This window comes from Columba livia, chromosome 3, assembly GCF_036013475.1.
Source record: "Columba livia isolate bColLiv1 breed racing homer chromosome 3, bColLiv1.pat.W.v2, whole genome shotgun sequence".
NCBI lineage: Eukaryota > Metazoa > Chordata > Aves > Columbiformes > Columbidae > Columba > Columba livia.
In genome coordinates this window covers 120,986,851-121,010,306 of record NC_088604.1, presented here as the reverse complement: position 1 = coordinate 121,010,306, position 23,456 = coordinate 120,986,851, and the positions used below count along the sequence as shown (strand labels likewise).

The 23,456-nt window shown below is 48.9% G+C and overlaps 1 protein-coding gene and 1 long non-coding RNA gene across 4 annotated transcripts; one reads left to right on the top strand and one right to left on the bottom strand.

Annotated features, from left to right (window-relative positions):
• Positions 1-126: 126 nt before the first annotated feature.
• Positions 127-20,124, bottom strand: ZC3H6 (zinc finger CCCH-type containing 6). 3 transcript variants are annotated; one of them, XM_065059425.1, is made up of 12 exons: positions 19,569-20,124; positions 12,947-13,127; positions 12,062-12,187; positions 11,453-11,708; positions 9,938-10,059; positions 8,742-8,858; positions 7,167-7,278; positions 6,529-6,638; positions 5,511-5,764; positions 4,397-4,905; positions 3,513-3,752; positions 127-2,551 (listed from the first exon to the last, which is right to left on the bottom strand). In XM_065059425.1, exons 3-12 carry the CDS (start codon positions 12,134-12,136, stop codon positions 1,059-1,061), a joined length of 3,288 nt encoding a protein of 1,095 aa, XP_064915497.1. In that variant the 5' UTR covers positions 12,137-12,187; positions 12,947-13,127; positions 19,569-20,124; the 3' UTR covers positions 127-1,058. The 3 variants fall into 3 exon arrangements, with proteins under 3 accessions (XP_064915497.1, XP_064915496.1, XP_064915495.1); XM_065059424.1 differs by having other exon boundaries at positions 19,331-20,122; XM_065059423.1 differs by lacking the exon at positions 19,569-20,124 and adding an exon at positions 18,949-19,123.
• A 102-nt stretch (positions 20,125-20,226) lies between these two features.
• On the top strand, positions 20,227-23,249 carry LOC135579181 (uncharacterized). Its single transcript, XR_010471821.1, has 2 exons — positions 20,227-20,474; positions 20,867-23,249. It is a non-coding gene; the product is annotated as an uncharacterized LOC135579181 (long non-coding RNA).
• Positions 23,250-23,456: the final 207 nt, after the last annotated feature.

Below are 23,456 nucleotides of genomic sequence, written 5' to 3'. Positions count from 1 at the left end.
GAGGCTGATCCGGGCTCGGCGCAAGGTTAGTTCACAACCCAACTACCATGCGCCTGTACTAAAACCAGTTTTAGCCCGCGGGATCCTCGAGCTGCCAGCGTGCCAACACCACAGGCGGTACCAGGCTTTAGCTGTACCCTTTTTAATTTTTTTGTTAAAAATGTCATAAAGACACCATGAATACAAGTACTGCAGTTACATCAATACAAAAAAAGCAATACAAATTAAGCAGCTGAATACAAAAATACATTGAAATACATGAACACCACAATGTAACTTATAGCACTAATCAGAATTGTGTATGCGTGAAAAAATTAAATAAAAACCTTTTTTGTATTAGACACCTTAGGTATTCTCCACTTTTAACAGTAACTTTCTGCTAGTTATGTACTTCACAATTTCTTCTATATACAGCATAGAATAAAATACTTTTAAAAGATATGACATTTTTAATCCTCAATATGCGATATAGGTCTCTTTTACACTAAGAATATTGACTGCATGAGTAAAAACTGTCAATGCGGGACATCGACTGATCAGAAAAGGAGGATCGACGTTTTCCTTTCACATCATTTCTGCGGGTTTTCCATCCGTGCGTAGGTTTGGCTTGATGCGTCGGACAATCCTTGTCACACAGCGCCTCTCACAGTAATTAATGTACATAATATTGCTTGTATCTATACAATCATACAAATGCCGCGATCATATCTAAATGTCGGTTATGAAAGAGACAGCTCACACATATACAGCTCTTCGGACTTTCGGGATGACGTATTTACAATGAAAGTGCTTTTCTCAGCTCTAACACGATACGTGGAGGGGGGTGTTTCTACATGTCAATTATTAGTCTCCCTGAAATTGGAAAAAGTATTATATAGAAAATACCACAGCTTTGCAAACACTATAGCATACTGTAGAACTGCATGTGGTTCTGAGATTAGCAGCTGAAAAGTGTTGATAATTATAATTTAAAAATAAATAAAGCAAAGAGGTAAACCAGTTACAAAACAGCAGAAAACTGCAATATTCACAACAGTAAAAAGACTTAAAATCAACTGCTAACAAAACGGTGAAGCGGTGGGATCGAAAGTCTTGAAAACATCTTTTAGGGACTTATCATCCGACTCCCCGTTGGGATCGCTCTCCGGGGGCTGCGCCGCCTGCCCGGGCGGCCGCACCTGCCGCGGGTCGCTGTACTGCGGCCGGATCAGCCCCGACAGCGCCTGGATCGGCAGGTTGTGCACCGCGGGCGCCGCGCTCGACTGCTTGGCCTGAGATTTACCGCCGCCGCCCGCTTTCTCCGGAGCAGGAGCTTCCGCCGATCCTTCGGGGTTTTTCTCGGCGTTGGAGGCGGTTTTCTGCAGCGACGGATCTTCCGAGAGACCGGCTTCGCTTTTACCCGAATTTTTCAAAATACTTTTTTTCTGGTTCTCCCCGTTCTCTCCCGACGTAGCCGGAGCCGCGTCCGAGGACGAGCTGTGATCTCTGGGATCGTACAAACTAATCCCGCTCAGGATGGAGCCCGGGGTCCCCAGCCGGACCCCACTGGAGGACAATTTGGGCGCGTAGGGGGGCAGAGCGTCGGGGTCGGGTTTGGCGGCGGCTTCCGAGGGCTGCGAGGAGCCGGCGGATCTGGCGAGGCGGGGGTCAAACTTGGGAGGGTGCGGATCCTTTGCGACTCCGTGATGCGTGTCTGTGCTCGACAGTCTGTGGAGCCTGGGATCCACGTTTTTCTGTAAGCGAGGGTCTCCTAATTTGCTGGAGCTACTGGCGTGCGAATCCGCGGAGGGATCCAAGTAGCCGCCGCGGCCCGCTAAGCTGTTTTTTGCCTTGGCGGCCAGTCGCGGGTCGGCGGGCATCGCGTTTGGGTGGGGATCGTTTTTCAAATTCCGCAGCTTATTCAGTCTCTGGTCAGCGATGAGCGGAGGGAGAGGTAAATTGATTGAAGAGACGGGGTCGGGCTTAGGCAACGGTATGGGGAGCAAATCCTCGGGCGCCCACACGATGTGCTTGGCGAAGTTGGGTTTCATCAGCGTCACGTCCATCTTGATGTGGCTGAACTGGCGCAGCTGCGAGCGCGGATCCCGCAGCGTGACCCCGGGCAGCGGCTCCAGCGGGATGAGGAACGCCCGCTCCCGCAGCTCCCGCTCCGAATCCTCCTCGTCGTCCTCCATCCCCTTCTGCTTGGCCTTGGCCCCGGCGTGGTGCAGCTCCAGCTTGGCCGCCCCCAGGGCCGCGCTGGCGTGTGCCCCCTCGCCCGCTTTGTGCACGCGCGGGTCCCGCGCCAGCCGCGGGTCCAGGGCCGCGGGCTCCGTGGGTTTGCGGGCGTTGGGGCGCGGGGAGGCGCGGAGGCGCGGGTCGGCAGCCTGCGCCCCGGGGCCCTTGTCTTTGGCCAGCCGGGGGTCGGTGGGAATGCCCAGCATGTGCTGCTCTGCGGAATGTTGCTGGCGGTTCCGGAAGTTTTCGCTTTGCTTCTTCAGGGTTTTCAGTATCGATTTAACGCTGCTGCCCTCTTCCTCTTCGCTGCTGGAATACCAGTTGACGTTGTCATCTTAAAAAAAGAAACCAAAACATATTATTAAAACAAGTATCGCCAAGGAATATGACACATTTACTCATATAAAGGGTAATTTCTCATTAAAATCAAATTGAAAAGGCCTGATTATTAAGTCATCACTCCCTGTATTATAACAACCATAATCTAAAATGACAAAAATCAATTTAAATGAAGAACTGACATAACAAAAAAACTGTAGCTGCTTGAGGAACTTGCAACTGTTCCGAACTGCTGCGTTCTCTCCGCATATCTCTGTCAACATTAATCTGGGAAAATAACCTGCTTTCAAAAAGTTATTTCTATGGGTACTAGTTTAACAACATTTAAAATCTGGATCTCAAGGGAAGCGACCTTCGTTGTGGGATGGGAGAAGGGAAAGCAGTCTTAAAAGCAGATCAACTACAAATGTAGAATTCGCTGCTTTATTACAACCCAAATCACAAGGTTTTGAGGAGCGGTCAAAATTCAGGACAGGAAGCAGTAAGAACATGCAGTTTTAAAGGATAAATTCTCAACTCTGGTATGCAGTTTACTGGAAGGCCTTATCAGCACAGCTGTGTTCTCAGGACTATCCAAAAACCAGCAAGCGGCACGGGTGAATAAACAGAATGAATAAACAGAAGTGGCAGTACTGGCAGTTAGAAATAACAACCTGTTTCTTTCCATCAGGGGTTTTAAGAAGGAACTGAACTATCAACAACAGCCTTTTAAAAGTGCAAACTATAGCAAAACATTATCCACAGACCTTTCTCCTTTGCACTGGAAGGTAGCAACTAAGTCTATAGTAAAATCCTAGAAAAAGCTGGTAAGTGACTATATTTAGCTGGAAATATTATTTGTGTTGGTAACTGCACGCTCACAATAATCGTGAATGGTACCATGATGAAAACCCAAGTCAAGAGATTCACTCCAGGCTAACACAGGATGTTCAGATCTCTAACCAAAGTCTCTTTACCTTCGTCCTTGCTCATGGCGCGCTGGCCCTGGCTGCTGCCGGCGTCCCCGTCGCGGGGGTGCTTGTGGCTGAGCCTGGCGTACAGCGCTTTCTGCATGGCGGGCAGGAAATCGGGGACGCCCATGGCGGCCTTGTGGCCCATGTGGCTGCCCATGCAGTCCGCCTCGCCCCCGCCCTGGTGCGGCTCCTGGCCCATGAGGTGCGCCTGGTGGTCTGTGAACTCCCCGTGCCACGTTCCATCTGCGGGATACAAAACCCCAGTCAGCAGCCATCCTGTACGGGCTTTTACAGCAGAGGAGCTAAAACACAAACCGCCGTCAAGCAAAACTAATGCGACTTGTATTACACGACTGGAAAGCATCAGCTGACAAAGCCTTTACGGTGAAGACATTCCAGCCTTGGCTTTCGTACAATCATTTCAATTGGAAGAGACCCTCAGGATCATCGAGTCCAACCATAACCTAACCCTGACACTAACCCACATCCCTGAGAACCTCGTCTAAACACCTTTAAAACCCCTCCAGGGATGGTGACTCCACCACTGCCCTGGGCAGCCTGTTCCAATGCCCCACAGCCCTTTTTGTGAAGAACTTTTTCCTAATATCCAATTTAAACCTCCCTTGGCACAACTTGAGGCCGTTTCCTCTTGTGCTATCACTTGGGAGAAGAGACCAACCCCCTCCACGCTCCAACCTCCTTTTGGGCAGTTCAGAGGTCAGAAGGTCTCCTGTTCTCCAGCTGAACCCCCAAGCTCCCTCAGCCGCTCCATCACACTTGTGCTCCAGGTCCCTTTGGCTTTCTGTCCAAAATTCTTTCAGCTGCTCAGCTTTGATATTTTAACACCACAAAACCGCAAAGGAACAATGATTTTTCCATGTCCTTACCACCAGAGTTATTAGCTGGCTGGAAGTTATGCACGGCTTGATGAGAGTAGTAATTGTCGTAGAAATCAGCCGGGTTCTGGATGGGCTCGTAGTTCATGTTGGGCTGCCGCTCCCCGGGCATCTGCTGGTACTGTGGCCCCGGGGGACAGTGATTCTCCCTCGGCATGTTCACCATGTGCCCCTGGACCCCTGGGGCGTTGTAGGAGCCGCCGAGCCCCGGCGGTGTGAGCGGCGGCCCCCCTTGCTGCCCCTGCATGGGCATCCCGCCCTGGCCCTGCGGGCCCAGGAAGCCGGGGGGGACGCCCTGCATGGGGGGGCTCTGCGGCATGCCCTGGGGACACGGGTGGTGGCCGGGAGAGCCCGGGTGCATGGGGGGCCCGTTGTGGCCCTGGGACATGCCAGGGCCCGGCCCGGGACTGGAACCTGGATTGTACATGTGCTGAGAATGGGGGTCGTTCCCCTGGAACGGGGGTCTGGGCGGCGAGGAGCTGTTGTAGAAGGTCGGTGGCCTGCAGGCAAAAGAAAAATCAGAGAATCAAGTTTTGCACCTAAAAAGATCAACAGCCCATTAGCTATCTCCTCACTTTTGTCTGTTCATGCTTATTTGATCTTAACTTGCATAAAAATCTGAAAGAAACAATTATTTTCAGAAAGTGACTATATACACCACACACAACAGAGCCGCTTTCAGAACAGAACAGTTTTTCAATATAGGCACACACAGAACTGGACGTTCGCTGCAATTAAAGAGTTTTAAACATCCCAGAGCCAGCAGTCTCCTCCAGGAGCGTCCACTGGCTTCACTCACCAAAAAGCTGACTCCAGAAAGAGTCTAGAAGAGAAGAAACTGCTCAGCCTGCAAAGGGAGAGAGGCAATGCAGGCACCGAGGCAAAGCCAGAGCCAAGGCAGGGACTTCCTGGCAGGTCAAGGCTCAGTAAGTTCTCTTCTATGGAAAGCCTCAAATAAGTGAATAATTATAACAGCCAGGATTTGACAGATCATTAACTCTGCGTATCCTCAGAAGTACAAACTTCGACAGAAACAAAGAGAAGCATTTAAATATCTACGCAGCCGCGTTTTAAGGAGAGTTCTACGCAAAACTCCGCAACCTACTTTTTTCCAATTTTGTGTGCCAGATCCACGGTGGGCTTCACAACTATTTCAAAGAGAGACGGGATTTTCTTGTATTCTCCCGACGGATCTTGGTAATTTTCCATGTCGGACTCGGAGAAGGGATACTGCTCTGCGGGGGTGGGCAGGAGCCCGACGCCCGGGGGCGGCTTCGGGAGCGGAACTATTCCCCGCTTTCTGAGCTCCTCCAGTTCCTTCTCGTCTTCATTTTGTGGTTCCTCCTCGTTATTCAAAACCTGGAACAGAGCAAGGTAGCAAACTCTTCATTAATCCTGCTGTACATGCAGTTCAATTCAGTCTCATGCTTTCCATTCAAATACAACTACTTGTTACAATACTACCACATATTGACATCAAACTCGGATGAATTATAAAACTATTATTACTCGTTCTACAGGACACAGATTCACAGCCAGGAAGAAAACTCTTTCTGTAGTCAGGTAAGGGACAATTTCACTCAAATCCGTTTCCTTCAAACAGGAATTTTAAGCGGCAAATTGAAGGGCTCATTCTAAGATTCCTGATGTCTCTAATGTTAAATTCAGGCCACTTTTCTGTTGCGGTCTGTTGTACAGTAACCGCAGAGAGACACAAATATCCCGATTAACGCGACGGTCAAGACTTCGTGAACCCTTGAGGAGCGCAGAGTAAGTCAGATGATATCTGACTTGTGGGCAGCCCAGGGCAGACAGGATAAAAGCCACACTTCTGCTGATGGAGTACACGGACATTCCCACAGGAAGGGATGCAAAAGAAAGCTCACAGGCTGAAACCCGAGTTGTGAAAATAAATGAGCCTGATAAGGCTAAAAAATAAGTGATAGGAGAGGAATTCCTGGTATTGAACTGGCCATGGACTTTTTGTGCTAAAGAGCAAGAGGGAGCTGAACTTTGTTACCACTGAGCACCACGCTCCCCCAGAACCCCGCGGAGAGTTCCAGCAACCTCCCCCTGTTCTTTCTGTCGACAAACTCAGCCTTTACGGACCAGGACCCGCTCACCTTGTCCAGCAGCTCTTTTGTTTCTGCAGTCAGGGGAGCGTGAGAGAATTTGCACTTGTCTCCTTGGTAGCACTTTGCTCCCGTGTGGTAGAACTTGCACGGGAACTCATGTAAGCAGCGTGTTAAGGGTTCCTAACGAGCCCAGGCAATTCAGCTGTCCGCTGTCCTTCAACTCTTCACCAGCGCTTCATCTTTCCAAAGCACTATCTTCAGAATTTCAAAAGCCAATAACCAACTTACCTCCTAGTTCCGTTTAACACTCTGCTAATAATTACATTACCGTGTCCTTGACGTTATTTTTCATTCTAAAATTACGATTAAAAAGACAAAGGTCTCAATTCCAGAATAAAATACGAGTCCTTTACAACAAACAAGAGGAGATCAGGGGTTTAAAAGTATGCTGACAAATGCATCTAACTGCAGGGCGCTTTATCTTTTAAAACATTAAAAATCCTTAAAAGCAACAGAGTAATTTTATACTCCTCCTAAGTATTTCAGCAGAAAAACAATCTTGTAGTAAATCTACATAGCCTTTGGTATAATCTATTAAGAAAAGAAATAGCCACCCTTAAAAATCACGTCAATTAAGAGCAAATATAAACTCTCCGTTTCATTCCAATATGTTTTTTAAAGGATATTGTGCAAATAAATGCAGTTCTCTCCTTTGGTGCAGTAACCCTGTATGTAAAACTTGCAGATTTCCTTCTTCTTCTCAATCTCTGCATCGTGATCAAATTTACACTGCTCTCCCTACAAACAAGAAAACAAGAATAAACATCGTCCATCTGAAACGCTGACTGGTTCTATTCCAGATTTAATGAAAAACATCATCCTTAGCTGAATTTAGTTTTTTAATCTTTACTAACACATAAACAGGGCCCTAAAACCTGCGAAGAGGAGGGCCCGGACCTAGAGAAGCGATTCCTGAATGGGATACAAAGCATAAAGGCGGGGGTCACGGAACACAAGCCGGCCTGGCGGTGCCAGTCCTGGCTCCTGGTGGTAACGCACATTAAAAAGCCGTTTAAACAAATACTCCACTGAAACTATTTTCCATATAAACAATTACGCATTTGATCAGAAAACCTGATTCTGTTTTAAGGATGTGTGGGAGAACTTAAAGTCCAACAAGCAAAGTATTAAGACTCTTTCATGTAGGGAAAAGAGAGTCCAACTAATATCAAGTTTGTATCAACCATATCATGTTATACATTAGGATCACTTTGCTGCAGAGGTTTTTTGCATATTTTTTGTATTTATTTTCATGAAAAATACACTAGGTGCTCCTTCAGCCACTCGTTTTACAACTGAAGGTGGCAGCAAATACTCATTTTACTAGCAGGGCACACTGGAATATATTCTATCACGGCGGCAAACAACACATTGTTTTCAATCCCCCCGGTCTGGCAGAGAAGCAGACTCATTTTCACCTTTTCAAAAAGATACAGCAAACGTTCTATCTCTAAATACACAGAGGAACCAAACAGGAATGACGCACTCACTTATTCGGGAAGCACGCCGCTTTTCTTAAGCGCGTTTTACAACTGCCTGAACTAGTCTCGCAGCAGAGGATTCAACTCCACAGCGGCGTAAGCTTCACAACGAAGCGATATAATTTGGTTTTACGTAATTAGAGACTGTCTTGCTAGGGCTTTTGCTTGACAGCTGACTGCTCTGAATAGGATTCTCTTCTTTCTGCTGCCTTCCGCTTGGTGGCCGAAGGAAGATGATTCTTTGGTAGGGGAACTATTACTACAATCTCACTTTTTACTTTAGAGAGAGAAATAATTGAGCATAATTAAGCAAGTCCTTCAATGGTTCACAATTAGCAGCAGCACATAAAAGAGAAATAACCTAATACACTCAGAAATCATGGCCTGTTTAGATTCCATACCTGCGAGGTTTGTATATTTGCAGGACACGCTGTCAAGTGTACGTTTATGATACAATCACCGATGTTTTTACTGCATATGCCAACAAGCAAACACAATCATTTTAATAGAATTTGTTATAATTCAAAACGTGGAGCAGAAGGGGATATTTTCCCACAAGTTCTCCTGCTGGTGTTTGTCTATGAACACTCAAAACATCACAAATCAGAACGCTGAGCTTCACCGTCCAAGTTTCCTTCACATCAGCTGCAGTAAAAAGCAGAGAGCATCTTCTCCCCCCTCAGCCCAAAGCGGCAGCCCCCGGACACCCTGCGGAATTACCTTAATACACCTCCCTTCCAGGAAATATTTACAAATCTGTTTGCCTTTGTGTTCCACTGTATGCTGATTGATGAACTCCTGGCTCATATTCACCCATTTCTTCACCGGTTTGCCGTCCTGTAAGAAAAATTAACCCCCTAGTGACGCTCACTTATTAAACGCAGCTGCAAAAATATCAGAGCACACTTGGTGCACTAGTTAGCCCAAAATGGGATTAACTACACCACGATCTAAGTTCTCAAAATCATTATGCTCACGGCTCAAAGTAAAGGTAAATAGATATATTTTTTCTTGGCTGCTTTGATACAGAGTCATGCAACCAAATCAGAAACTTCTTCCAACACAGCAGACTCAAATACTTGACTGAAGGAAGAGGATCTCGCACTTCATTTGACAAAGCACTCCCTACGTCACTGCCTGATTATTTATCTTCTCTTTTCCTCCCGTTAGAAGAAAAAGAACACTCTGGTTTTCCCAAGGAGGAGCAGGGATCTGACTGCTGAGCAGGAACTTCTGCAAGGGAGCGGAGGCGTTTCTCCACTGTTGTTGGGCTGAATTGTGAGCGCACGCGGGCAGCGGCACATCCGCTGTCTGGTCTCGTTTCGCTCGGCAGATTAAGCAATGTCGCAAAAAATTAACACTGAAACAGGTTTTGCAGATTCTGCCGACGTTGAGCAGCAGAGATCTTTGAGCCGGAAATGCTGCTTCTGGATCCGTCGAGATCTACAAACACTGAACACCGTTTTCTCTAATTCCTGTGCAAAGAATTACTACGTGAAAAGCAAGGTCACGTTTGTTTCCAGTTCCGCAGTCACGGTTTTGGGAAGAGAAAGAGCATTCTTCATGATTCAGACCACAACTGGCAAAAGTGGTGAAGGCGTCTGCTTGCTGAAAAATCCGAGCTGAACTGGTAGTAACGAAACACCTTCATTCAGATACAGGTGACATCCCAGCCCATGCACTACCCAAAACCACTTTCTGCTAGTTTTTCATATTTCCAAGAAAAACAATAAAATTCTGTATTAGCTTAAGTCAGTAACTACACTTTGTCCACCAAGTGCTGCAAAACTCTAGTAATTTCCTAGATAAGAGGAAAGAAGGTTAAGGATATGGGTTTTTAAATACTCTTTGGTTAAATCAAAGCCTCCAGGTGTTTGAAACAAGTCCATTAGGAATTCAGCTTTGACCCCACATACCTCGTGAAAGCCATCAGACCCCTTATTGCCCCCTCGGCCCCTTCCACGATCTTTACGCTTCAATTTCTTCTGCATTCCACGCCCTCGGCCAACGTTGTAATTGTTGCCTCTTTGAGAAATACCTGCAAAACAACAACGACCTCCTGAAACCACCTCGGAAAGTAAAGAAAAATGGTTACCCAGTGACATCAAATACAGACAAATCCAACAAGCTAAACACCTGCCTTTCTGCAGTCGGAATTCCTAAACGGTCCCTTGAATCACGAGCTGGCAAGTACAACACCCCGGCCCATTGCAATTCTGTGCAAGCGCCTGCTCTTTGAAAAGCTCTTCAAATCAATAACAGGCTGACAAAGCGAATATCAAATTAACCTTGTGCAAAGCAGCGTCCCACCATTAGAAATGCAGACACGTTATTTCTAAGCAGTCCAAATATTTGAAACATTTTGTGGCGTCTGGCCGCTTTCTGAACAGGGGACTGAACCAGTACAACTGGCACCCAGGTGTGTGTGTGTGCGTTTCTTTGTCACAACACGCCAGAAACCCGAGATCATAACCTGAGAAATACAACAGCTGATCTTCCGCCAATTTATTTTATTGTGAGGGAGAAGGGAACACAATACATCTCCCTGTGGTCACCGAAGGCCAGCTCACTGCCCGTGGACAGCGCACAGGATCTTCCCAAGAGCTGGTAAGGGATTTATGCCGTCATGTTATACAAAACCCGCTCACATTTTGCCTGGGACACAAACTTTTAACCATGATTAAAGGGAGGAACTTTAGCAAAGTGAACGGACACTTTCCGAAATGAGAACTTGACCTTATAGAAAAAGGGCTGAGAAGCAGCTGAGCATTTCCAGGTGCCCAACCTTCCGCAGCCCAGGGCGACGGGGAGCCAGAAAGCCCTTCGTATTAATTAATTAATTGTACAATGACGGCCAGGAAAGGAAGGTACAAACCAGAACACATGTGTATTTAAGCTTGCGGGATTATGGCATCACCGATCTCTCAGGAATACGTTGCTCAAGAGGAAAACTTCCCCACCTGCATTTCTATTGGCCCGGCTTTGAATGCAAGAGAAGTTGTGAGAAGAAAAATCACAGGATCCCAGCATACTTCTGGGGCATACTAATTAAAATACTCAGGCATCTATCCAAATTTTTAGGTACTTAATTATCTGCGGGGATGGGGGGGGCTAATTTAGCTTTGGGAATTGACATATTCACATTTCTTCCCCCAGCCAAGCCCCATTTCAGCCTTTCATAAACTACCACCAGGAAGTCACTTTACATTTGTTACTTGACATTTGTTACTTACATTTGTTACACGACAAAGATCTTGGCTGTTTAAGGAGAGTTTTATTTCTCTGTTTTCTACGCAGGCATCACCAGACCCCTGAGCTCCAGTGTCGGCACCAGTGTGAGCGCAGGACACGACGCTGCACGCTCGCTGCCTTCAGCTCCCAAACACCCCCAACCCACCCCTTACTGCTGCTAACGACGCTCATTATCTTACCTTTCTGGAGCCCTTTCATGCCCTGTTTTTTGACTGGTTCTTTCGGGAACGGCGGTCCCAAATCCGAACTGGAGGTCTCTTTAGCTTGCCGGTATTGTTTAAGCTGATCAGCAAAATCTTCATCCTTTTCTTCCTCATTATAATTCCCGAAGTTTTCGTCGCTGTAATGGCTATAGTCGTCATACTCCTTACTTTTTACATTTTTTTTATGTTGCATTTTCTGGGAACTCATGTAATTGCCGGATACATGCCCGTGCTGTAGAAAAGGGAACACGTTGCTTAGAAGCAACTCAATATTTCAAAAAACACCCCTCCGAACCGCACTACCAAACCAACTGGTTTCACCCTGTTTTATTGTCAGGCCGTCTACCAGATTTGCATGAACAAGCAATAATAACACACAGTGAAAATCAGTTATTTAGCGAAAATCAGTACTTTTGAATGCATCAAAACTGAAAAGAACAGCGTCCACATCTATACTTCAGAAAAGTCTTCAGTGAGGTCGACAAAGCATTTTAACCCATGCAGTTCTAAGTGCACTGTGTAACGCTGGCACTTTTTACCTTACACCTAACAAAGACGGCAGCGATGAGTTTAAAGCGGTCCTACCTGACTGAAGGAGGAATCGTAATCTCTGTAGGAAGAGCTGCTGCTCTTCTTGTGGGGCCTTTCAGTGCGCTCCATGTCGGAGTCATGGCTGTAGTCGGAACTGTCGTCGCTGGAAGGGGAGTTATGCTGAGAAAAACAGAAGAAAACAGCTCAAACAGCTCTCAAAGGCTGTCATGGAGTTCTCCACGTAACTTAAAGGACGCGTTAGCCCAATAAACGAAGATCTTTTCCCAATTCTCGCACGCCCTTTGACGACCACTCTTGATCAGAGCGCGATCTGATCCCATGAGGCTTTGGAATTTAAACAGCACGGGCTGCGTGGTTTCTCGGGGTTCTCTCTCCACTTTACCGCTTATCCTCTCCCTCTCCACGGTTCAGGCCCCATTACCACTGTCAGTGGCCAGTGCTTAAATTAAGATTTATTTAAACAATTTAAGAAGTGGCTTAAGACTTGGGCCTTTTGTGCCAGAACTACCGCAACCACTGACAATGCCACAGAGTGAAATGCTCATAAATGTGGGTATTTTGAGAGCTGCTATTAGAAGAAATACTGAACTAAATAAGCAACCGATGAAGATGTATATCACGAATAACAGAGTTACACCCACAACCTGATTTTGTATTTCTTTTAAATATAAACAGGTTAAAACCAAGTTGATTGAAATGCATTTAGGCAAAGGTAAATAAATCAAAAGACTACTTAAACAAATTCTTTAATACTGAAATGCACTGGTAAGATAGGAGCTTTAAAACGTGCACTCAGAGTCCAAAGGCCACCTAAACAGCAATAACACCATTTCCGATTCCTTCTCCAATTCCCCGGATCCTTGTCTAAACCTGGAATTAAAACAAGCACCTCCAATATTTTGGTTTGCGTTTCCTAACCTTATGCTTATCCCGCCTTCTCCTTTTCGATTTTTTCTTTTCTTTCTCTTTTTTGCGTTTCTTCCGGGATTTTCTATGTCCTTTTTCATTTTTCTGTTTGTCGTCACCTTTAGTACCATGCTCTTTCACATCTTCGTATGCTGCATCATCTATTTCCCCATCTTCGAGCTCTCCATCTTCTCTGTAGGAGGAAACATAGCAATACAATAAAATTACCTGTTATTATCCACCTCATCTGTCCAACAGCACAAACAAACACACCCAGCACATCTTTCCACCAGTTACATTTTATACGTGTGCACACACGTTTTAATACATGCAACACCCCAAGAACTACCAGGATTTTATTATTTTCCTTTAAAGAAAAACGGAATGCAAGCCATTAAATAGCCTTGAATTGCACTGCAAAACTGAAGAGTTTAAAAATGTTACTTCTCAGAACAGAGGTCTTCTCTTCTTACATAGTTTTCTCCAACCTAGATAAAAAACGTGCTCCAATATGAAGCACCCTGTCGCCCTTAAACACATTTCAAGCGGAAGAGGCAGTTTAACCATTTCTAGAAACACTCCTACTGCAATCCTGTGCCGTGATGGTGCTGTGTGTGCAGAACAGACGTGGTCAAGATTAAAGGCAATTAAAGCTCTGAAAACCGCCCAGTTAAAGAGTAGCAGTAAAGCAAACAAGCGGCTGAGCGCCGCAGGAAAAGCTGCACAGTAACGCAAACGTATATTGAATTTCCTTCAAGACAGCAGCGCCTGGAACTAAAGACGGGTCTGTAGCACCCAGGGTGGAACGGGCAAAGTCGTGAGCAACGCCAGAAAGGGGAATTAACTCAGCGGTTGAGACTTGGAAAGTCTCTCTTATCGATAAACAGTGGAACAACATGCACGTGAACGTGCAATAACTTCATGGAACTCTGACTGCTCAAAAGCTTTCAAACTGCAGAAACACCAAAGGATGATTTTAAAAAGTAATAAAACAAAATGTAACACTTTAAGCGTCTGTAGACTAACTAACAGAAAGCCTTGTGCTTATCTCCACCTGCAGGGAAATGAAGTTGCTGTGATTACACAAGGCTTTAAATAAAGTTTTGTCTGCTGACTCAAACAATAACAACCCTGACAATATTTTGCCAGGAGAAACATTTTGACCAAACAGCAGGTGAGTGATTTCTCCCCGTTTCAGACCCACTGCTGAAACAATCTCAGCTCCACTATTTGCCGGGCTTTGGGTGTGGAAGAATTTAACTTTTTAACCTGTATAAGGGGCTCTGTGTAATGATTTCTATGTGGCCACTGCTTCAGGAACTCAGCCTTTGCACGCACCGTGGAGCCTTACAGAAACAGTCCTGAATTCTGACACCGACACTGTTTGAAAACGCCATCAGTCCTACGGTGTCTGAGACCTCCATGCCGCTATCGGACCCGACTCGGCAGAGAAGCCTATAGGTACCAGAATGCTATATATAGCTATGTGAAAACAACCCTAAACCAAGACCAAACTAGTGCTGGGGGCAGTAGAGGAAAGAAGGGAAGTTTATAAGCAGCTTTCAAACTATTAAAAAGTGGGCATTAAAAGGCAGATTTAATCTGAATAAAAGATTCTGCTATGCATTAAAGAGCATCATTGATGCTGACGGGCAGTAAAAGGTTCACGGTGAACTTGCAGGACTTCACCACAGGCAGCTCTTGAATAAACTGGATAAATTCACAAATATGCCCATTAAGGGCATGGCTGCTCCCTCCAACACAGCAAATCCAACTTGAGCATAAAATCCAACGCATCCTCAAACACCGGGGTCCGGCAGCTACAGAATTCCTGGACAAACTCTGAATTACGTCGCGTGATATCCCAATGAATCATTTGCTGCATCTTTCCAGGAGACACTTGATTAATAAAGCAATATTTCGTACTTTGGCGCAGTGAGCTGAGCTGACTCTCTCGAGGACCGGCTCAATTAAAACATCCTCCTCAGTACAACGCCTACTGACAATGCTCCTTGGGAAACACGGCATTCAGCAGTCAGCAGTCCCCCGGGAGCTGCTGTCCTATGTTTACACCCTGCGACGCGTTAAAAAAAACACTAATATTTGCACTCTGGGACGCATTAAAAGAACAACTTTCTAGGTACAACACCTGGTAAAAACGTCAGTACCGGGATCCTCGGGATGGCATTTCAAAGGCACGACTACACAAGCCCTCCCCTCCTCAAGCGCCTGCATTCCTTCCACAACACCCCAGAATTTTCCAAGCACTGAACTTCAAGAATGTAAAAAAAGCGCTCAAATGGCTGATGTGACGGCTCTCTTTTCCGCAGCCTCCAGACGCTGGGAGCTGGCGGGGAACGTGGAACCAGAACCGTAAAGCGTTTCCACTGGCCCAGGCGCGTTTCTGGAGCATCTCCAAGTGGATTAGACGGGCACACAAGCCTCGTTGTTTCTTCAGGGAGAACCAGCGCGGTGAAATCACCCGAAGAGCAGTTATGCAAATATTTGGTTAGGGAAACTAGAAATCCACGTGCAAAGCGACTCACCGCTACTCTACCATTCACAGCTGAATTTCTAACGTTCAGACTCAGCTCTAACCCACATTTCTTGCCCTTAGTCGGAGTCATTTTTATGTTGAAAGAAGATCTACAATCCACAGTCCTTAAGTCCAAGACACAGAACAAGACGTGTTTCTCGGTGCACTGACGATCGTAGCTCTGAAATATCTTAAGAAAACTAAGCGGGTTTTCCCCGTGGGACAGTTTTTCCCAGAGTGCGGACAGAAGTGTTGAGCAAACCCGCAGAGACAGTGGGGGCTGCAGCACAACCTTGTTTTTATAAACCTACAAAGAGCACAATAACTTAGCCACAATTTGATGACGTGAAAATTACACGTTTAAACTAAGATCCTAGAGGGTTAACATTCACAAAACTGATTTCTCCCAGCACGCTGCTACACTACAGAATGTATTAACGCATAAGGAAAAGAAGAACAAAAGGAGAAGGTGGCGTTGCAGTTAAACTTCTTGGACAAAAGTTACGCAGGTCACTTAACTGCATTTTTCAGCTGCCCCATTCTGCAAATGTGAGGTTATTTTAATCTACAGCCAGGCAGTGAAATTGCATGGGTTTTCTAACCTCTGTTGGCTGGAACAGCCCCATGTTCCCATGAAATAGGGGAAGGAAGCGAGCAGGACAGCGGCAAGGAGCGCTGAGAAAATACCTTCCCGAGCTGGTCCTGGAGGCCAAGGAGCAATTTTGGGGCAGCCCCACTCATCACCCTGCTGCCCAACCACCTCCCACGTGCTGTAATGGCAGCGCAGCAGCCAAGCTGGCCAGCCCTGGGCTTTTGCTGGGTGGCAAACAAGCCTTGTTTGCCCACGGGGCGTACTGGGGAGCGATTATATCTAGAGCTTCCCTCATGTCAAAGCACGTTCCGAAATCACGCTGGAAAACGATAAATCACTACCAGGCTGTGTTCAGCGATCGCAAACAACTTCAACTCAACGCATTGTTTGGTGATTAACTATTACTAAAAAACTCCCTAAAACCAGGTATAAAATATATCTAAAAACAGACAGCAGGAAAACTGGGAAATCAGAGAGTGAGTGTACCAACTGCATTTTAAAAAGTAAAAATTACAGCAAATACAAAATGAGACAGTGCAGAGTGAGGAGCAGCGTGGTTCTCGGGAAAAGGGACCCAAATTGTGACCCACAGGCCCAGCTTTGGAGTGGCATTTCCAAACGTCCCCTGCCAAAATGGGACCATTTCCTAAGGAAGCTTCGCACAGGCCACTCAGGCGCCTGCCACAGAGCTGCCCCTGGGGAAAAAGTCCCTTTACTGTACCACGAGCACGTTAAAAGGGGCCTGAGACACTTGCAATGCAACTCTCGAGGCTGTGCTGGCTACGGCAGCGCTACTTGCATCTCAACTTTCAGAGCCATCACTAGGTCACAGCTATTTTTACAGCAGATAATGGCACAGGAAATCTCCAAGTCTGGAGATTAAATGGCAGTAAAGCAGAGCCAGCCGACAGAAAGTACCGGTACCAACCTAAGGGGCTAGAATTTAGAGACAAATGAACCTTACAAAGACACCTGTGCGCTGTGAGTACACAAAGTCTCCAATACTTCACCCAACAAAGTCTCCAGAACGAGTTAACTAACAATATTTAAAGAATGAGAAAGCTTCCTCACTCAATCAGGTGCCACGGCTGCAACGCAAGAAAACAAAGGCTTGGGATTAAAGCAACCTTCCACCTTCAAATATTCAATGTGTGGACAAACGAGGGCTTTTGACTATTTTTGCACTAACTAACTTCTTTATAACTCTATGGATCGGTTCAAAAGCAAACCAAATGTTAACGGAAATGCTATTAATCCGTGCTGCACAAACCCGCCTGCTAAATGATTTCAGCAGCTGCACCTACAGCAAACCAGTCCCACTGAGCTACCAGCGCGGGAAAAAACTGACTGCGAGATAAAACTATTAAAACGTGTTGGTTTTAAAATACCAAACGAGCGTGACAGCGCGGCTCCAAGGTAACTCAGAACACGGGTGTATCACGTACTCGCGTCTTTCCTATAGAACCTACAGCTGGTTTTCCAACCGGCTACAGCGGAGACTGGACAAAACCAACTCAGCGCTAGAAATCATCTGCGGTTAAAGCCTGAGGTGATGCAACCGTGTTTTCTGTGGACAGGAAAGACTCTGTTTCTCTTTAGGCCTTTCCCAGGCACCGGCTGGGAGGGAAATCACTATATACTTCAGAAAGTTAAAGTATTTTTACGCATTTGCACACCTAATATAATGCAATATATTTGGGGCTCTTTCTTTTTAACAACGCTCTGGGTGTGCTAAGAATACACTGTACAGGTCCCGCATCAGAGGGGAGCAGAACTTCTATAAAAAAAGTCTGGATTGCACAAAGTATTATTGAACAGGTAAACGTGTTCACTGGTAGTCTGCTCTTCCGAAACGAGAACATCACAAAGCCATGTTTACGAATTAACCTGTACGATGAGTACGTCAGAATATTCGGTAGCACCTTTTTCCTGCTGTTTCATAATTTACCACGGTGAGAGCAGCGGGTTAGAGGAACCGGCCTTGTCACCGTCGCGTCAGAAAAACTGCGCTTCCAGCACCGCTGTGAGTAACTCGGGCTTGTCCTCGAGGACTTTAACCACCAAGTATTTCCAACGCCTGCAACAGTAAAAACTCTCAGACTCGCTCCAGGAACTCTAAAGCCCTCGGCCTGCAGGGTTTTAATCGGTATTTATGCCCTATCTCCGGCTTTCCCAGCGGATCGCCGGTTTGGTTTCCACACAGCACCACACAACTTCACCCTGTTTCGCTATTGAAAGGAAGGGGAAAACAAGACTCGGTAGCCGCGGGGTCGGCCCTGACCCTGTTATCGAATCCCAATACCATTTTTGGACCAGTCAGCCAGCACTTCCCCGCTTGTCACACAGAACTAGCGGCTCTTTCTCCGGTGAGGACCTTCAATTCGCTCGCAAGCCCTTTGTTTCTCTTTTTCCCCGTGTTTTCCAGTCCCGTGAAGCAGCAGGCAGGGCTGTGGACAGCCTGAAGCTGTCAATAAACCAGCATTCTAAACTCCTGCGGCTGTGCCACAAGCGCTCTGAGCAGACACAGGCTGAAGGACGGGCAGCTGCCCCCCGGCACGGTGTTTTTGGAAGGGCCTGGGAAGGGCCAGGGCTGCCTGGAGAAAGGACCTGAGTTTCCAGCAGCTGCGGGAGAGAAGGGGAGGGAGGCACAGAGCTCCTTGCGCCAGGAACGGGACGCTGCGTTTCTGCGCATGGGGACTGAGGGGTGGCAAAGATAACGTCAGTCAGACCTTAATCTGCATTACAAAACAAAATCAAAAAAAAATCCAGTTAAATGTGGAAGGTGGAATCTGGCAAGAAAACGACGTTAAATACGGATCTAGGGAGAGATTCTCGTATGAACGAAAACAACAACAAAAAGACCCAACTCGGAGCGCCCTTTCCTACCTGACTGGCAGCACCGGGGGAGAAAAAGAACAATGGTGACATTCCACAGACACCCGCTGGAAAAAGTGCAATTTATGGAAAGAAATGGAAAACAGCCCCCCCCGTTCCCAGCCAGAATAAATAACTGAAGATGTAAAACGCATGCATTCCAGCAAATAAAACCCTAACAATGCTGAGCCATCCCCTCCCGCCCCCTCCTCGCGTCCCCCCATCGCCACCCCGGTCCTTCCAGCCTGGAGGTGACCCCCAAAAACCACCGTTAACCCCCTCGGCACATCAACACAGCAGCATCATCATCATCATCATCATCACCACCATCACCCCACTAGTACCACCATTATGAGAAGCGGAGAGAGAGAGAGAGAGAAGAATGTTACTCGACCTTTCGTCCCCTGCATGTTGCCTGTCAGAGTCGGGCATGTGTGGGTCAAGGACTGGGTTTGGGGCTTTGGAGAACAGGCTCTCAAAGGCCATAGTGCAGTGGTGTGAGGAGGAGGAGGCAGGCAGGGCACTGCCCGGGCTGGGAGCGGCGGCGGCGGCGCGCACGGCCGCGCTGGGGGCGGCTCGGTGAGGAGGGTCGGGTCCCTTCAGTGAGGAGAGATGATGAAGGTTTCACTCACGGTTACTTAGTGGGACACTAACGGGCGCTCGGTGCGGGCAGCACCGGCCGAGCCCGGCCGCCCCGCGCGGGCGGGAGGCGGAGGAAGGCGGCGGCGGCGGCGGCTCGGAGGAGCAGGCCCGGGGCAGAACGAGAGGACACACACACGGGGGAAGGGAGGTGCTGGTGGCCGGAGATGCCTGCCCTAATTCTTCCTTACAAACATGGCGCCCGCTCGAGGCACTCTCACAAAATGGCGCCGGCGGGAGGAGGAGGAGGAGAAGGGCGGCAGCGGCGGCAGCGGCCCCCCGGCGCTCGCCCCCCGGCTCGGGCTCGGCGGCCGCGGCCCAGCCCGCGCCGCCGCCACCACCGCTGCGTCTTCCGCGCCCGCCGGGGCCGCGATGGCGTCGCCTGGCGCTGCCCGCCGCCCGCCGCACGGCACGTCACGGCACGTCACGCTCCTCCTCCGCCGCGCCGCGCCGCGCCCCGCCCGCTCCCCCGCGAGCGCCGCCGATTGGCTGCAGCCTCCCGGCGTCACCGCCGCCCATTGGCGGGGACGCGCCGCCCGTCAAAACGCCGCGGTGACGTGCGCGGGTCCCGCCTCCCTCCACACACACACACACACACACACCGCCGCGGGGGGGGCGTGGCCCCGCCCGGCCGCGTGCGGGCCGGCGTCACGTGCGCGCGGCGCCCGCCGCCATGGCGGCCGGTGCTGGCGGAACCGGCCGCGCCCGCCGCTTCCGGCCCGCTCCCCGCGCTTCCGGTCCGCTCCCCGCGCCCCGCCCTCCGCCGGGCGCCGCTTCCGGCCCGCGCCGCCTCGCGAGAGCGCGCCGGCCCCGCCCCCGCCGCTAATTAGCGCTCGGACCGGCGTTGTTAATTAACACGGGCGCTGGGATCCAGCGGGTCCGCTCGCTGGGCACGTCAGGTAATCAAACTGCTAATTAGAAGAGGGGGTGTTGTGTCCAGAGCGGTAAAACCCGGTATTAAAGAGGCTCAGAGACGCTAAACTGAGCCGAGCGAAAGCCTGAAGGAACAGACGCCCGTGTTGGCGTCGCTTATTTTGTAATTAAAAAAAGGAAAAACTCATTAAGAAACCATTAATAGAACTACAGAACAAAACCCTAAAGAGCAATAATAATAATAAATCCCTAAAACTCGTCATGTTTGTGCTGATAACTGTACAATAAGAGGTTTAAGTCTGTCCTGGAACATCCATGACCATTTAAACCATTTATTATTATTATTTTAACATTGTCTCATTGTCAGAACTTTCTGGAGCAATCCCAATTAAATCACATTGTTTTCTTTCCCCCGCAGGCTCTTGGGGAAGCTGTTTCTTCATGATTTCACCCCCAAAACTGCGACCTGAGCGGGGAACGAGGTCACGGCCAAGCCCAGCCAAAGCCCAGCTCACCGCACAAGCTCCAGGAGATGAGCCGAGCCTAAAGTTAAGCCAGGAAACCCGCTGAGCCGGGCGCCGGCGCTCAAATAGGGCTCCTGGGTGCACAAGCTCCAGGAGATGGGCCGAGCCTAAAGTTAAGCCAGGAAACCCGCTGAGCTGGGAGGTGGCGCTCAAATAGGGCTCCTGGGTGCACAAGCTCCAGGAGATGAGCCGAGCCTAAAGTTAAGCCAGGAAACCTGCTGAGCTGGGAGGCGGCGCTCAGATAGGGCTTCTGGGTGCACAAGCTCCAGGAGATGAGCCGAGCCCAAAGTTAAGCCAGGAAACCCGCTGAGCTGGGAGGCGGCGCTCAAATAGGGCTCCTGGGTGCACAAGCTCCAGGAGATGAGCCGAGCCTAAAATTAAGCCAGGAAACCCGCTGAGCCGGGAGCCAGCACTCAGATAGGGCTCCTGGGTGCACAAGCTCCAGGAGATGAGCCGAGCCCAAAGTTAAGCCAGGAAACCCGCTGAGCTGGGAGCTGGCGCTCAAATAGGGCTCCTGGGTGCACAAGCCCCAGGAGATGAGCCAAGCCTAAAGTTAAGCCAGGAAACCCGCTGAGCCGGGAGCCCGCGCTCAAATAGGGCTCCTGGGTGCACCGCTGCTGAGCCTCATTAGGGCTGATTAGGGCTAATTAGTTGCGTTGGCATCCAGAGGGGCAATAGGCAATAAACAAAAGGAGTTAAGCTTGGGAATAAAATCCCAGTGCCACTGCAAAAACCCGTTTTAAACAAAAATGAGCTGTTTATTTAAATATTCCTACGCGGGTTCGCCTTGTTGGGGCCGGGGGGGAGGGAAGTCGGTTTCTGAGACGCTCCTGAATGGCTTTTTTAATATACATTATTCTCCGAATATAACTAAATTTGGCCAAAGGGGGTGGAGAAGTTGCCCGGTCCGCGCTCTCGGGTGTCGCAGCGGCGCTGGGATGTGGCAACCCCAACGAACAGCGCTCGGGCCCTTCGTTAGGGCCCGTGACGGGGCTTTAACGAGCTTCTCGCGATAATAAACCCCACGTTTTCACCTGGCGTTGAGGACTTTATTATGATTGTTTTCCCTCGCAGGGATGTATCTCGTCAACCCGGCGGCGGGGAGGATGCTCAGGACCGCGGAAGCTATTTTGAGACAAACCGGCTCTTTTTGGGGCTGCAAAATGTGATTATCCCAAGGAGAAGCTGTATTTACCAGGGCTAGAAGAGCCTTTCTGCACATTCCAGCCCCGGCAAGTCCGCGGGATGCTCTGGGAAGGGGAAAATTAATGTCTTTACAGAATCACAGAATCGACTGGGTTGGAAGAGACCTCAGAGATCATCGAGTCCAACCCTTGGTCCAACTCTAGTCCGTTTAGTAGATCATGGCACTAAGTGCCATGTCCAATCTCAGTTTAAAAACCTCTAGGGACGGCGAGTCCAGCACCTCCCTGGGCAGCCATTCCAATGCCTGACCACTCTCTCTGTAAAGAATTTCTTTCTAATATCCAGCCTAAATTTCCCCTGGTAGAGTTTAAGCCCATGCCCCCTTGTCCTATTGCTGACTGCCTGGGAGAAGAGACCAATCCCCACCTGGTTATAACTTCCCTTCAGGTAGTTATAGAGAGTGATGAGGTCTCCTCTAAGCCTCCTCTTCTCTAGACTAAACAACCCCAGCTCCCTCAGCGTCTCCTCATAGGTCTTATGTTCTTTAGTCAGCTGGAATGCTGGCCAAAGGTTTGCAGCCCGTCCCGGCGCTGCAGAACCGACCTGCAGTGATTTTGGGGGCGGAAAGCGAGATGTGGCTGACACCGTCCTGGCCCGCGAGGAGAAACCAGCTCGCCCTGGCCTGGGGAATTGGGAAAACGTTGTCGTTTTGGGGCCGCGCGGCGACAAGAAGCCTCCGGTGCGGAGCTCCAAATGTGCGTCTCCAGCCTCGCCGGCCGGCTGCGCATCACACGGAAACTATTCCGCCCCAGAAGGGATTGATCCCATTTGTTTTGGCTCCTGGAGCCTGGCGAGGCCACAGAGGGGAAACACGGGGGTGGTGAAGCGTCGTTTGCCCCGTCGGATGAACCACGGGCAGGGGCAGCGATGGAGGCGCATGGAGACGCGCATCCCGCCTCCTTCTCCGCGTCCCCAGCGCCGGCATTTCCTATTATCCCAAAAACCCCGACAGAAGCGCGTCCAAGCCTGGCAAACCCGCCCGCGGCAGAGCAAACCGCAGCCTTCTGTCTCATAACTTGGTTTGCTTTCCCCATCCAGCTTTTCCTAAAAAAATAAATAAAATAAAGTATTCCTTGTCGTTTCAGCTCCTTTCCCGTGGCGGCTTTTCTCCTCCTTTTCTCCTCCAGCGGCGGGTTTTGGGTGGCGTGCGGGGAGGCGGCCGGCGCTGCGCTCTTATCTTATTAATTAAAACCACGCGTGACGGTTTTCGGGGATCACTGCTCCCCTTCCTGTCCGGAAACCCTCACCGCCCGCTGCTTGGGAGCATCCCAAGATGCA